This window comes from Micropterus dolomieu, linkage group LG01 (assembly GCF_021292245.1).
Source record: "Micropterus dolomieu isolate WLL.071019.BEF.003 ecotype Adirondacks linkage group LG01, ASM2129224v1, whole genome shotgun sequence".
Taxonomy (NCBI): domain Eukaryota; kingdom Metazoa; phylum Chordata; class Actinopteri; order Centrarchiformes; family Centrarchidae; genus Micropterus; species Micropterus dolomieu.
This window is the reverse complement of record NC_060150.1, coordinates 4661627-4677729: the sequence shown is the minus strand read 5'-3', so window position 1 is coordinate 4677729 and position 16103 is coordinate 4661627. Positions and strand designations below refer to the sequence as shown.

General features: G+C 39.4%; 3 protein-coding genes across 3 annotated transcripts in view; 1 reads left to right on the top strand and 2 right to left on the bottom strand.

Annotated features, from left to right (window-relative positions):
* atg3 (autophagy related 3) overlaps positions 1 to 1297 on the bottom strand; it is a 9901-nt gene extending 8604 nt beyond the window's left edge. The window contains exons 1-3 of the mRNA XM_046053165.1: positions 1090 to 1297; positions 822 to 863; positions 683 to 732 (exon numbers count right to left, since the gene is read on the bottom strand). Of these exons, the coding sequence (XP_045909121.1) occupies positions 683 to 732; positions 822 to 863; positions 1090 to 1161 (164 nt within the window). The 5' untranslated portion in view covers positions 1162 to 1297. The remainder of the gene's footprint in view (positions 1 to 682; positions 733 to 821; positions 864 to 1089) is intronic.
* A 1184-nt stretch (positions 1298 to 2481) lies between these two features.
* On the top strand, positions 2482 to 8748 carry cars2 (cysteinyl-tRNA synthetase 2, mitochondrial). The gene is made up of 15 exons (XM_046053113.1): positions 2482 to 2812; positions 2905 to 2955; positions 3036 to 3153; positions 3522 to 3593; positions 3920 to 4025; positions 4125 to 4205; positions 4638 to 4767; positions 5135 to 5268; positions 6146 to 6213; positions 6326 to 6392; positions 6489 to 6627; positions 6884 to 7007; positions 7857 to 7955; positions 8081 to 8296; positions 8442 to 8748. Exons 1-15 carry the CDS (start codon positions 2583 to 2585, stop codon positions 8529 to 8531), a joined length of 1725 nt encoding a protein of 574 aa, XP_045909069.1. The 5' UTR covers positions 2482 to 2582; the 3' UTR covers positions 8532 to 8748.
* Positions 8749 to 8851: 103 nt separating this feature from the next.
* LOC123973258 (DDRGK domain-containing protein 1-like) lies at positions 8852 to 15246 on the bottom strand. Its single transcript, XM_046053123.1, has 8 exons — positions 15058 to 15246; positions 12915 to 13064; positions 12249 to 12379; positions 10937 to 11038; positions 10731 to 10853; positions 10589 to 10627; positions 10398 to 10503; positions 8852 to 9620 (listed from the first exon to the last, which is right to left on the bottom strand). Exons 1-8 carry the CDS (start codon positions 15143 to 15145, stop codon positions 9460 to 9462), a joined length of 900 nt encoding a protein of 299 aa, XP_045909079.1. The 5' UTR covers positions 15146 to 15246; the 3' UTR covers positions 8852 to 9459.
* Positions 15247 to 16103: the final 857 nt, after the last annotated feature.

Sequence of the window (16103 nt, the reverse complement as noted above, 5' to 3'; positions counted from 1 at the left end):
CAGTAACCACAGTACTAACAGTACTACCAGCAGTAACCACAGTACTAACAGTACTACCAGCAGTAACCACAGTACTAACAGTACTACCAGCAGTAACCACAGTACTAACAGTACTACCAGCAGTAACCACAGTACTAACAGTACTACCAGCAGTAACCACAGTACTAACAGTACTACCAGCAGTAACCACAGTACTAACAGTACTACCAGCAGTAACTACAGTACTAACAGTACTACCTGCAGTACTAACAGTACTACCTGCAGTACTAACAGTACTACCAGCAGTAACTACAGTACTAACAGTACTACCAGCAGTAACCACAGTACTAACAGTACTACCAGCAGTAACCACAGTACTAACAGTACTACCAGCAGTAACTACAGTACTAACAGTACTACCTGCAGCACTAACAGTACTACCAGCAGTAACCACAGTATTACCAGCAGTAACCACAGTACTAACAGTACTACCTGCAGCACTAACAGTACTACCAGCAGTAACCACAGTACTAACAGTACTACCAGCAGTAACCACAGTACTAACAGTACTACCAGCAGTAACTACAGTACTAACAGTACTACCAGCAGTAACTACAGTACTAACAGTACTACCAGCAGTAACCACAGTACTAACAGTACTACCAGCCCCACCTCTGTGATTCAGCTCAAAGTAGAAACTCACCATTTCCATGTGGGACAGTGGTGAACCAGGTGATCTCCTGCTGCTACAAACTAAAACACAAAAGACAGGAGTTTGAGCCGCTATAAAGTGTTTTATAAGGAAAGACAATAAAACACATAATACTACCGTTTGTCCTCACCTCCTCTGGTGTGATGACTCCAGTCTCTTTGAATTTTGATTCCTGTGATTAATAATAAAACCAAAAGTGTCTCTCAGAGGGATTTCACTTTTAAAAACATCCAGCTGTTACCTTAATAAATGTGCTGCTCATTTAGCTGAACTGTGCAACTGCATTAATGAAGGGATGATAATCATTAGCTACTGGACAACAGCGATCATCTGTTCATGTGTTTATGACAGCTCATAGTAGCCACCACCTATCAACAAGCTAGCTGGTGCAAGTTTACCTTCAACACTGGAGTGAGGAACTCGGCCACTCCGAGAGCCGTGCCTTTCACTGTGTTTATCACGTTCTGCATCTTGAAGGGTTCCTCTTCGATAGAACGCGGGGTTCTCCTCAAACCGTCCTGTCAAAATCACACTTATTATTTTGACATAGCTACTCAAGCAGAGACAGCCAGCAAGAGGAAATCACATGATACGTCCTAACACTTCTGGTATCAAACTCTCGCGAGGAGTGCGGAGGTGACGTATGGAGCGTAGACTGTTGGTGATTCAATGGTGCATTCACGTGCTCCACGGTGTGTAGGAATCTGGAAATAACATGGACACTAACATAAAGACGTGTTGGAAACCACCGAATTGTTGCTTGTGCGGCAAATACTTGTAAATGTATTTTCTAATCAATCTAGGTCGCTACATTGGCTGCAAACTCACCGTTGTAACCTAATATCATGCTACAAATGACATGTTAGCAAACAATGTATATTCAATAAGTGATTTTGCGCCATTAATCAAAAGTTTCTTACCATTTACCATGTGTTTTTTATAGTATTTTTATTGCAAACCAAGTACAATGACAGATGACAGGATACATATATTTAAGTACCAGGGGTTAAGTGGTGAAAAAAATTCAGCAGTTATGGCAGTTATGACATTTACAAATAGCTCAACCATGTTTTTTTATTTATTAAAAATTACAATAATAGTTAAATACGTACAAATACACAATACAATGTCAGAGAGCATACACAAAACACAAAAAGAAACTACAGGAACAAACAAACAGACAGTAAACAACTGTAGAAAAAGTAAATAAGTAAACGTAGAGAAGTCAATAAATGAGGGATACAAAATAGGTAAATTCATTATCCAGTAAGAATGGATAGAAAATTAAATAACTGACATGGTGTCAAGGAAGCTCATCAAATATACTCTATTAACAGTGTATATGTCTGTCGTTTTTTTTAATTATTTACCAGGAGGAGGAGGAGGTGCAGTGAGCAGAGTGCAAAGGATGCAGGAGTAAAATTAGTATTATCATTATTATTATTATGTACATGTCAGAGTTGGATGTGATATACAGGTTCACATACATGTACACAGTGTGATGGAGCATAATGCAAAGGATGCTGGAATAAATAAGTATTATGTGCAGGTGTTATGTACTTGAGGTAAGTGGGTTTGGTATACAGTATATTCAATATACAAAATGACAATATGAACAGCATGAACAGCACTGAAATAGAGAATGATGAATAAATAATAAGTGGTATCCAGTAAACAGGTGGCTTACTGGGTTATTGTTTCTATATACTTGTAACAGAGTATGTCTACAGTGAGATATTAGTACTTATAAATCTGATCTGAAGACAGCACCTGAATGCACCACAGGTCTGCTAGCACTGACCTCAGACTGCGCGCTGTGTTAATGTGCGAGCAGCTAAGCTAAGCTAAGCTAGCAGTGCGGATGCAGCTTCATCCTGTGTGAGGTTTCACTATGTGGAGGTGCTCAGTGAGGTCGCTGTCAAGGAAAGCAAACGTCCTCCGCGGGCTTTTCTCAGTCCAGCCAGCCAACACTGTCAAATTCACATCAAATGGATCCTGCAGCGGTGTTTCAGGGAAGAAATGGATAACACCCCGCGGGTTTGACACGGGTTTAAAGACTTTCAACAGCCTGACTAAACAGAAAGAGCCTCTCATTCTGGCAAGAGAGGGAGTAGCTACCTGGTACGGAATATTTTTAGATAAATAAAACACACTTTTCATAACTGCATTGTAACTTACACAGCAACGTTATTGTGCGTATGTTGTGTTTTCAGGTACAGCTGTGGACCCACCGTGTATGACCATGCCCACCTGGGCCATGCATGGTACTGATGAAAACACTTACTGTATAAGCCAGATGTTGTAAAATGTGCCAAATGTAATCTTTGCGTGTGTCTTTTCACAGCTCTTATGTCAGGTTTGATATCCTGCAGAGGATTTTGTCCAGGCTGTTTGGAGTCACAGTCGTGCATGCAATGGTCATCACTGACATTGATGACAAAATTATCAAAAGAAGTTGGGAGGTAAGATTACAAGAGAGTGTTGCAATTAAAAATCACCTATTCTCATTAGGGCTGAACAATTAATCGATATCGCGATATGGAGGTGCAATAGTTGTTAAAGGCAATATTTTAAATTATATATTGTTGTGCTGCAGAGATGTCCTGGACTTATGTTTGGTACAGGTCCTTGCAAAAATCACATCATACCGATTTAAATATGTTTCTTAATCAAAATGAGAATAATTATATAAGATGATCATTCCCACCAATATCAGTCAAAATAAAAGCAATTAGATTCTTTTCAAAATTGTTCAGCCCTAATGCTGCTGGATCCATTAGCTTTGATGGAAGCATGTTTATTCAGGAAATGTGTTTCCCTTGTTTTATAGGAAAATGTTTCCCCAACCATCATAGCCACAATGTATGAAGATGAATTCAAGAAGGATATGCAGTCATTAAAGGTGTGTGATTAGGTCACAGCATTGAAGTATGTGATTTAATTTACTGATTACGTTCATGACTGACACAGAATCGCTCCATGGAATAATATTTTTGCAGCAACAGGACAGAAAAGTTTGTGAGAATTATTGACATGTCCTCAAAATGTACACTGTGTTACTCAAGCTGTCACGTTCTGAATTTAATTTTTGATATAAACAGGGTTATATTTGTAACTCAAATGTAATCATAAATGCTAGTGAAGTTTTTAAAAAAAAAAGTGGGGGCTAACGTTACTGTGAAGTGTATTTATCTATAAACGTTTTTATCTTCTGTCATTGTTTTTGAGGTGATTCCTCCTGCAGTGTATTTAAGAGTCACTGAGAATGTGCATCATATTGTCGCGTTTATTGAGGGAATCATCAGAAATGGACACGCTTATGCCACAAAAGAAGGTGAATATTTAGGGACTTGTGATTGTTATTTTTCTCATGAAATGACGGCTGTGTCCCCACAGTACCTGAGTCAGCACTTGTGAAATGCCTTGGTTGCAGGTGACGTGTATTTTGACATCCAGTCCATTGGCGATCGTTACGGAAAGTTTGTGGGAGCTGTGGACTCCCATGCGGAACCTGGTAAGTGGATCTGTCTGCTTCAGTCAGTGTCAGTCAGGTCTGTCTTACTGAAGAAAATAAATTGGATGCTGAAAAGGAATTTGAGAGTAGAGTGCTGTCATCTTTTCCGCATCTGAGAGACCTTTTTGGGATAACTGCTCTCTAAGAGTAAAACTTACTCATGCCTGTTTCGGTCGTTATAGTTTGATTTTTTTCATCCTTTAAAGGAAATCTCAGATTTCTTAAAGTTGAGGTAAGGTTAAAATGAAAAAGCAACTGGGCTTGTTTGAAGATATGTTTCTTCAGCCTCTTGAATTAGAGATGCATCATTAAAAGTTTTGAAAAGTGGCTTTTTGAGACCCCCACACACACTGTGATCATTGGCACTGCTTGTTCTGTGTCAGGCTACATGTTAACTTTACTAACTGACAAAAAAACTTTGTGGTTCTCCAGGCAGCGCAAATAAACGAGACTTGAGGGATTTTGCTCTTTGGAAGCGGTCCAAACCTCAGGAACCGTACTGGGAATCTCCGTGGGGCAGAGGAAGACCCGGCTGGCATATTGAATGCTCTACAGTTGCTAGGTTTGGATTTACAACAGCCTGGCTCACACTGCATGTTAGTCTGTCCTTGGGCCTTACTACTTTAATTAGAAGCCTGAAAAATATGAAAGGATTTTTAGTTAAATCATATGCAACTATTTATGATGCTACTGAAACTAATTTGAAGCCCAGTTTTATACAGATGCCAGGGACTTTTGTTCTGCAAACTTATACACAGAGCTTAAGCTAGGCATACTTCATACCTTTGCAGTTGTAAGAAATCACTATGGTTTCTTGGATCTTGTGATTGGCATTTTCCAGATTTGTCAACTAATCAGTAGATTGCTTATTAATGATATTGCGTGCTCTTCAGACTCAGTCTACATTGTCTTCCCTGTGGTGGTTTCAGCTCAGTGTTTGGGAGTCAGCTGGATATCCACTCTGGAGGTATCGACCTGGCCTTTCCTCACCACGAGAATGAGGTTGCTCAGAGCGAAGCCTATCACCAGTGTGGACAGTGGGCAAACTACTTCCTCCACTCAGGTAAATCCTTTTTTTCTCTCTCTAAACGTCCAATAAACCAGGTTGGAACATGCTTTTAAATGTTTAATAATTCAATGTTTAGTAACTCATTACCACCTGGCTTTAAAATATAATCAGCATCTAAATATATCGCCTAGGTTACAGGGTTAGGTATCATTTAGCGACAATGATTCTGCTTATTGAAATGGTTTTTATGGCATCGGGGTTCCAAGTCTTTTAATGAGAATGAAAAGTAACCAAATTTGTTCAAAGCAAAAGAAGATTTATTTTCTGCAGATTTAAGGAGCTGCCAACAGCACACTGACAGCACAGCGTTAAATGAAATTTGCAGTGATTATATTCTGCTGTATTGCTTATCCACACCTCATTTATAGCAGACAGTAGAGTTTGTTCCTGCTAAATTATAAATGCTATGCTTGTAATTTGACAGAACCACAGCAAGTCTGCTATTCTTTGAGTTTAACACTGCTTAAAAACTTAATTCTTATTATTTAATAGCTTAAATTAATACTTCCAAACCTAATTTGCAGAGGTAGTTTTGATTTGATATGAATATTTTTACTTCCTGCAGACATAATTGCTCCACTGTGTGGTTTCCACTGCCTACATTCATGAATTCCTAATACTTGTGCACGGTTTTGTCCAGTTTCACTCATCTTACTTCGAGCAGTCCATGTATAACACTGATGACGCATCAGTTGTAGGTGTGTGGACTGTACAGGTGCACTGTTTATTATGTGCCGATGGTGTGAGTAAAAAGATCCATTTTCACCAGTGTGGTTAATCTCTACAAGGGAGCACAATTGAAGTGTATTCTACGTACGTCAACACGTCTTTGTGTCTCTGTTTTCGAATATGTGGTTGTTATTGTTTTCAGGGCACTTACACCTAAAAGGCAGTGCAGAGAAGATGTCTAAATCTTTAAAGAACTATGTCACCATCAAGGTAAAGTCATTATTCATCCCTTGTTGAGTAACTGTTTGTAAGCATATATGCCTGTATCCTCTGTATTGTATGCTGACGTTTGTGAGAGTTTGTGTTTTTTGTCCTCCATCAGGATTTCTTGCAGTCTTACTCTGCCAACGAATTCCGGATGTTTTGTCTTTTGACCAAATACAGATCAGGTGGGAAAAATTAAAATGCTGTGGACTGTGTCCAAGATGTTAAGTTTTCAGTAGCGAACAGACGAACATTTGTGATTTCTTGTGGCGTCTCCACAGCTGTAGACTACAGTGACAGTAGCATGTCAGAGGCTCGGACCTCCTTGGGAACCATCTCCACCTTCATCCATGAGGCTCAGGCCTACATGAAGGGCCAGCTGCAGTGTTCACCTGTACAGGAAGCTTTTCTCTGGGAGAGGTAGTAACTCCCTCCAGTTTAATTCATGTAATGGTCTTTATCATATGTGTTTCTGTTGTTGTCATACTGTGTACTTTTAGTTTTATTATTATTACTCATTATGTTTATGTGTGAGAGTAAACCCAATTAAAAGTTAAATTGCATGTCCAAATTAGCAATATTGACTTTCATCATAGTTATTAAATAGGTTCCATTTTAATCAATAATTAAAATAATTCAGCTGATTGGAAGAACTAGTGTTCTTTTGTTTCTTCAGGTTAGCTGAGACGAAATCCACTGTGGTGAAAGCACTCGCAGATGACTTTGATACCCCGCGAGCCATTAATGCTGTGATGAACCTGGTTTATCATGGTAACTGCCAACTCCAGCCGGTTTGTAAGGTAACGCACAGTGTTTGACTGCACATCTGACACAAACAGATTAAAGGTTATAGTTCTGCTAATACTGCCTGTCAATTGTTGTTTACAACAAGGCTTACCAGTAAAACAAAAAATGTAATTCTTGTCCTGAAGGGAGTCACTATAAGAAGAGGGTCATTGTATGGAGGTAAATTGATGTCAATATCATTGTAAGTGTACAGACTGAGTCACAGATATACATTAGTTTGTAGACACAAAATATAATCTACAAATAGATCCAAAATCCACAAATAAACTCTCCATGATCCACAAATAGAAATTAGTAACTTGTACTTGAAAACCAGAATTTCACTGCATGCAATTATTATCATTTGAAAGGCTTATTAAGATGACTTGACATCACATAGAAGCAATACCCCTGAGTGGCCGACTACGTTTGTGGATCGTAGTCACACAAAACAGTTTCAGAATGATTTGTAGACAAATATGAAGCAATCCACGAATAACAATGTGATCCGCAAACAAAGATTTGACACTTGAATGCTGAGCTTTGCACAGAATTTGTACGCATGTCTAGTTAGTCAAGTTAGACAGTGTTTGTTTGCAAATTGTGAAGAGTGCATTTGTAAAAACAGCAAAACAGTAGTGTCAAAATGCTGAAAACAAATGAAAAACATGTATAGAATATGACTGTCATGCGCAGACAAATAGTACAACTGACCGATTTTATATTTGTGGATCATGGAAAGGTTGTTTGTGGATTTTGATTCTATTAGTAGATCGTGTGTTTACCAATTGTAATATATATTTGTGACTCATAGTCTGTGCATTTACACTGAACCCTTGTATGTGTATTTTATCTCGGTTCAGTCTGACGGAGTGGCTCGGAGCCCTGCAGTGTTTGGAGCGATGGTCAGCTACATCAGAGATGTCTTGGATGTGTTTGGCATCGATCTTCTGCACAGTAAGGTCAGAACTCAAGGTGCTGGGTTGGGGATTTGTGGACAGACTTTTTCTTTAAAAGGTATTCCACATTAGAAACCGTTTTTTTCTCACACATTTCCTCACCTCTGCTGTCCTGCCGTCATGTGCAGGATGCTGATGTTGCGAGTAGCTGTGGAAGTTTGGAGGGCGTCGTGGAGCAGCTGACTTGTTTCAGAAGCAAAGTTCGAGCGTTCGCACTCGCTCGTCAGGATGGTCCAACCACCGGATCCCCCAACAAACCTGGACTTTACCCAGAGAGAATCCCCCTCATTCAAGCCTGTGACACCCTCAGAAAGGACCTGGTACCCTTGGGTGTGCTGATAAAGGTATGCTGGGTTGGCTCACATTTAAATTAAAATTAATATTTTACAGTTTGAATACAGAAAAGGTGGCTACATGCAGCATTTAGACTGATGTCAAATATTACAGTTTACAGGGAGGTTGTACCAATTTTGTTTTTCCTGTTTTCAGGATAGAGGAGCCAACTCGACGTGGGAGATAACTCGGGGAAAACAGATAGGACAGACGGTCCAGGACAAAGACCGGGAGACATCCAGCTGAAATCCACCTTTGCCTCTGAGACTGATTCTTTTTTTTAGTCTTGTGGACTCAATTAAATGAAAAGACTTTATGAAAAGAACAATCCTGATTTTGTAACAGAAACTCGCTTTAGGTCAAATGCCTGATGTGCCTGCCATCAGTGTTTGAAAATTCCTTTTTTCATAAAGCAGATGGTAGATTATATAATAAAATGTCTATTTAAGTGGTATAAGTATAATATGTGTTCATTGTATTTATTGTTTTTATAGTGCAGAGTTTGGTATGTACAATGAAAGTTGAGTTGAGCACAGAAAGGACTATGTGATTCATTACACTCATTATAATATTTATAGATATTTAATAGATATCTGTACATAAATACAATATCTGTAGTCAAGGCAAAGGGTTTTTGGGATCGGAAGTGTTCTACTCCAAGCACTATTGACCAATTACATTTGAGCGGAAGCGTGGAGAGCAAAATGTGTTGGCTGAAAGGTAATCTTGGAGCCCTACAGATGAGCTTTGATGAGGTAAAACAGGATAACTGTGCGTGGGGATGCCCAGCTCGCAGTTGCACCGTACAGATTTCATTCACAGCAGGCAGCCATACATCTGGTGGAATGAGCTCTACAGAAGCTGCAATTCATGTCTTCAAAAGTCAAAAACATGAATCCCAAAATTTTTACTTTTGTTTCGCAACAATACTAAGTGATTGTTTGTCATGTTGATTAGGGCTTGTTAATGTAATGCCAAACACTGTAGTCACTGTCTGTTAATTAAAATTTTTAGATTAATCAAACAAGTCCAAATCTATTTGAAGCCTGACACCTGCAGGCAACTGAGCCGTCACCTGGCACCAAACTCTAGCCAAAAGCAGATGAACAGTCCAGTATGTGCTTTTCATGTGTGAAGAGTGTGGTCCAGGTGTTCTGCGGCAGTAAGGTGTCAATCAGGCGGTGCTGCGGCTCTCAGGCATCAGGTTGATCAGAGAGTTACTGGCCTGAGCCAGCTCTGTGATGGACACTCTGCCTCTCTGTCTAATGAAATGAGCCACTGAGTCCAGCTCTTCTTGAGTGATGGAGATAAACTTCCCTCTGTCATCAATCACTCCTGCAGGAAACAGCAAGCAAAATACAATATATCAGAAGAAGAAACTGCTCCATCACTTTATTAGAAAAATTACTTCAGTATCAAATCAAGTGTAACCTCGGCCAAAAACTACTGGCACGGCGATTTATTTTGGTTAATCTGCAATTGTTTTACCTGCTTAAAGTGAAGTTGTTTGGACATGCATGACATCTAACCAGGTAGTCATGTGACGGCCAAGAAGCCGGCTTTATTCATCTAAAATATTTCAAGGAAGTGTAGTGTGGAATAATATGACGTCTACAGAGGGCATTTAAAGTTTGATGTAGCTTTAATTTCATCCACAGATGTTTGAAACCTCCCAGTTCATTCCTGCTGCAGATCGTTGATCTGACTTGTTTGCTTCAGAACTCATGTCTACTGGATGCAGCTGTGTCATGCTGCATCTTCCCTCTGGCACTGTTTTTCAATATCAAATGAATATGTGTATTTAAACAATACTTTAAAACTCATTTCTGATATATGTGGGAACAGATACCGTAAAACTTTGTTTTGCCATCTAAGCAGCTTAGTACTAGCTCAAGATGGTGACCTGGTGGGCTTTAAGAGGTTTTTATAGATCCAAAGACCAGGTGTCTAATTGAGACCTGCATTTATTTGTCAAAAAGTGTTGCCACACCAGACCAGTAAAACAGACAGGGGTCTAATTGAGACTAGGCTTTTTAATTTAAGTTTGAGGGTACTGTGCTGGTTTTAATGAGACACAGGAACATTTCTGCATGTCATGTTCATCACACTCACCTGTGAGGGAGCCTTCTGCCAACAGGTCCTGCAGTCTGTCAATAGCATCCTGTGTCCTCATCCCAAAATGAGAAGCCAAGTCCTCCAGGAGAACCACCTTAGAGCTCTGCAGGACAGTGGGGACAATGTTTAAACACTAGATTCAGATACTTCAGCACAGGTTTGAGTGTGTGGAGTCGGTCAGCTCTCACCTTGATGTACTGGATGAATTCTTGCAGCAGGTTGCGTGACTGAGAGGAAAGACCACAAACACTTGTTATATTTAAAATATTACAGTGATATATTATGAGAAAATTTAATGTTGAGATGATATGAGCTGGGCAGAGATGTGACCTGGTCCTCAGTGAGATGCTCTTCCTCTCCCTGGTCTTCTATGATGAAGGAGGCCTTGAGTCTTAAGTACTCCTCCTCCTCTCGTCTCTCCTGCTCCTCTTTAGCCCGGTGCTCCTCCTCTTCCTGAATAGACATCAGCACAGAGTCTCAGCATCACCTCGTATAGACACAAAGAAAGGAAAGGGCTGCTGAGGGAAGGGTGTGACCTGTCTCTGTTCCTGAAGTCGTTCTCTCTCCTCCGCCTGACGTCTCTCCTGCTCTCTGAGCTCCTGCATCCTCTTCCTCTCCTCCCTCTCTTCCATCTCCACCTGAAAACACAAAACCAACACAATACTGAATGTTACTGCAGAAGGGCCAGTTCACAGTGGAGATTTAAAACCAAAACAGTGAGCTAAAGACATCTGAGGGTTGTCATCAGACACTAAATAAGACAGAGAATATTTAAGCCAGCTGGAATTTGAAACCAAACATAATAATGCCAAAATATGCCGTCCTGTCAGTTGTTTATTAAGCTTTTACCATCCTAATGTGACTATGGAAGACTTAGGATCATACTTCATTCATTCATGGCATGACACTTTGACATCCCTTGATTATATTAACGCCATCTTGTGCTCAGCCAGCCCGTTCTCATTCCCAGAGCGTCAAATAGCTACGCTTTGTCACGTCCTTCAGCGTCTTGCACCAACGAAACATGGCACCCTTTCGTGTCATTGATCAACCCAGTAGGGGAAGCCTTTGTGTGCCGTTGTTTAACGCTAAAAGTACTACTATAAATAACTGAAAAGTTGAAGTAAGGAGGTGGTTGGGGTTCATGGGTGGGCCAAAAACCGGACTTTCACACAGAAGTCTGGTGTTCGTTTCCCATGTAAAACAACATTGATTCCTTTGAGTGATGTTAGATAAGTTACATGACTTATGTAAGTAGCTTTACTTAACTTATATAATATTAGTCTCATAAGTAACAATTACTTTAACCCAAACCATGATCTTTTCCTAAACCTGACCAGGTAGTTTTTTTGCAACGTGTTACAATGTTGTACAACGTTAACCACGTGCCATTTCACAAAGTTAAGCACTATATAAAGTCTAACCGTACTTTGTATATTTCTTCTTGCTAACGTGACTGTGGATGCTAAAGCGACGGCAAAGGCTGTTGACAAAGCGTCCATATGTGACGGCCTGGGATTAGAACGAGGTTGGCCCTACTCCAGACTACATACTATGTATTTGCTACATACTACATTATTTGTCATAGTATGCTGTATGCAGGAAATAATACAAAACATGCGGCTTTGGATGTCAAACAATTTGTGACTTCAAAGTGTCACTGCCAATTAAACTTCACAAAGCGATTTCAAAATGTTTTTCCAAATATTTAAGATTTACATTTTTCGTTTTCCAATATAATTTGCAGATGTGAGCAGCGGCTCCATGTTTCCCTGTACATTGCATTGTAAAAGAATAATGTCCATCAACAAAATCGACAGTATTTAGTGCGCAGAATGGACCTCTCACCTCTCTCTGGGCTTTCTTGGCCTGTTTCTCCTCCAGCTTCTTCTGCTTCTTGGCTCCAACTTTTGCTGTCGGCGGGAGGTTCTGCTGCTGCTGCTGCTCCTCTTCTTCTTCTTCCTCCACACGCTCCTCCTCTGAAATCAACAGCACACTTGTTACATGTTTGGCACCTTTTCAATTTCCATCTAAATATTTTTGTACTTTTCCATAACTGGAAAATTGTTTTGTTGTTATTAAAAAAACTTCCAAAACAGGTGCTTCAGTTCCAGTGTCCTGGCGGTGGTGATGGTGGCTCTCTGGAATGGCTAACTGGACACCCTAGAGCATAATTAAGTCCTGTTGTTTGAAAAACTTATTTTTTTATACTGGAAATCTACTACACTGTCCAGAGAGGGGAGGTGGAATCTTGTAGGGTAAATGGTTGAAGAGACAGTTTCAGGAGAAACAAACTCTTGCTAACAAAAAACACAAACACATAAACACAAAATACATAGTTACAGTGGTATTACAGTTCAGATTATATCAGCTCAAGCACAAACTAAGCAGAAGGTCATTATAAACATTGCGCTCTGGTATTATTTATAGATGTTCGGCATTAAATGTGTGTGATTACATTATCTCAACCCTTAGCATTAACAGCTAAATTATAAAACAAAGTTATGTGTTTACCATGTTCCACAGCGTCTCTCTGTGGTCGTCTGTTGGCCATCACCGCAGCAAAGTTCCTCCTCCTGCGAGGCATACCGGCTCCTCGCTCCTCTGCCGCCCGCTGAGGAGCCCCCACTGCCCGGATAACATCCCTCCGTTGCTCCTCATCGGCTGGGAATGGAGAGGGCACACAACATATCATGCTTATCTATATCTGTGTCTATGCACATTGTATATGAAATGACTGCATAGATTTCAAATTTAAAAGAACAGCACTGATATCCAATCAGTGCATGCTATTAGCCAATGCCCTGAGGTTGGCCACTGAAACTATAGTGAGACTGGTGCCTCCCGATCCTTACCACAATAAAATGATCATCTATCAATTCATAGAATTAGAAGACATAAAAAAAATGCCAATATTTCTTGTTGGGTGGGTGTTTTTCTTCCAAATGTCAAGTTTAGGTTTTATATGCAAAACATTAATAAAGGCTTTAAGTGAATTACTATTGATGCAGAAAAAATGCATACAAACAGAAAACAAATACATGCATTTTACAGCTGCAACTAATGATCATTTTAGTGCTTCCTAAATCCCTCAAATGTCTTGTTTTGTCAGCAATCCAAAAATTTTCAGTTTACTGTCATAGAGGAGAAATGAAACCAGAACATATTCACATTTAAGAAGCTGGAAAATTCCTCAAACCGATTTAATGATAAATGATATTGTTGAGGCACTGGATAACAAGAACATATGTGCTGCACTGTTCATAGATCTTTCAAAAGCTTTTGATACAGTTGATCACTGCATTCTGGCAAATCGATTACTGAGCATTGGCCTTTCTAAGCATTCAGTAGATTGGTTTGTAAATTATCTGTCAGGTAGAACCCAAAGTGTTCAGATGGATGGCTCTTTCTCTTCCTTTTTGCCCATTTCCAAGGGGGTTCCTCAAGGCTCAGTACTTGGGCCCATACTGTTTTCAATTTGTGCAAACAATCTTTGTGATAATCTATCGATTGCTATGTATCATTTTTATGCTGATGACAATGTTATTTACTGTACTGCATCATCTACTGCACAAGCCCTTGATCTTTTGCAGTCTGTTTTCAATATTGTTCAGAACCGTTTAAAACAGCTTAAGTTGGTCTTAAATGCAGAAAAGTCCAAAGTAATGGTCTTCACAAACTCAAGACAACTTCCAGTTACTACTTCAAGCATCTCAACTTTTGAAGGAAATGAAATTGAGTTAGTCAACAGTTATAAATATTTAGGTATCATCATTGATTGTAAACTGTGTTTCAGAACTCTTTTCTTTTCTTTTCTTTCACTAACTGTAATTGTAGGACACATCTTTGTACCCTTTACTATAAAGCTAAATGGCCTTCTCTCTATACAAGAAGGTACACTCATTGGCTTTTATATATAAGGCACTTCTTGGACTAGCTCCTACCTATTTGAATATCTTTTTAACAAGTACTCAAGGCCATTATGGATTAAGCTCAAAATATGTCCTATACTTGTTGGTCCCCCATGTCCGAATTAGGTTTAAAAAAGCAACTCTGAAGGATATGGAGCAGGTGAACATTGGTTATTGTCGCTGTTTATAAAGTTGTATTCTGCCTTATTCAACACAGGGGTTTGTGTTACTTATGTATGTATGACTGATGTCTTTTATATGTTGGAAACTTGTCCTTTTAGTTCTTTTATGCTGCGTCTTGGCCAGGTCTCTCTTGCCAAAGATATTTTAATCTCAATGAGACTTACCTGGTTAAATAAAAAAAAATCAATTATCTAAATAGTTTGCAATCAATTTAATAGTCAATTATTCAATTTATCGTTGAGCTCTAAGTCCCACCAAAAGAGATTCAACTACCATACTTTTGTGTCTCCACGAAATTTGCTGCTTATAAATAAAGTAATGCTGGTTCAAATGGCCCTCAGCAGCCTCCGTAGTTCGTCGTGTTTACAGTCTCTGACTCTAACTGAGAACTTATAGCTGAAAGCTTTTGTTCTGACTATTTAAATATGTATAAACATGCACAAAAAAGAAAAACATGACACCGCGTCGAAAGTGAAGGAGCTGAAGTTTGGAGCGCAACAGCTTGATTAGCACAAACGTTAACTATGCTAACAGTTAGCTCACCAACGTCTAAAGGCTCCTACCTTCCTGTGTTTTCTTCCGCACCTTCAACGCAAACAAAATCAGGACAATGAGCATGGCAGCTGCCACCAGATACAGAGCTATATCCATGGCTGCTCTGAATTATATCAATTATTGTCCAAATTATTGTCCACGTCGATTTAGCTCTTCTTCTTCTTCTTCTTCTTCTTCTTCTTCTTCTTAGTTAATGGCGGATTGCAAACAACTTTTAAGTGCATACCGCCTACTACTGTACTGGAGTGTGTAACATCATCTCACTCAGCTATCAACCTCAATAAGGTGCTCTCATATTCTGTTCACCAACCCAGTGTCTTTAAGAAATTTAAATAATGCTTTCCTGGTGATTCTTATACCCTTTTCTTCTCCTTCTGTTCCCAACACCCCCATCAGATTCCATTCCCGCCCTGCTTCCTGAACCCTATCTTCAAATATCTGTCTTTCCAGTTCAACATTTTCTTTATCCCCACAGTTTTCACACTTTTCACTATTCCTTTTCCCCAATAAAAACAAGGTGCCATTCAGTCCTGTGTGATCTACTCTTAGTCTTGTCATACTAATTTCCTCCCGCCTGTTCCTTTTCGCTATAATTTTTATTACTGACAGACTTTTGTATTTTATAGTAACTCCTTCCTTTCCTGTCTTCCTCCCACCATTTCTGCCATATTTCAGTACCTTTCTTCTTAATGGCTGTTTTTCCTTCTCCTTTTCCTAGAGGTATTTGAACTGTTATTTACTTTTGTAATGCCTCTTTTGCTAGTTTGTCTGCAATCTCATTTCCATTTACTCCCTCATGAGCTGTTGTGTTAATGGGAGTTGTCTTAATGGCTCCAATGCATATCCGTAAGGCTCTGTATTGTAATTTATTAATTTTTTCCAATGTTGTTTTTGCTGCTGCATCATATACTATGTAACCATAATCTATTGATGACCTCATGCATGCTCTATATATGTCAATTAGTGACTGTTTATCTGCACCCCGGTCACATCCCGCCACCGCTCTCAGTAAATTAATAACTTGTTTGCATTTAGTTTCTAATTGCTTTATGTG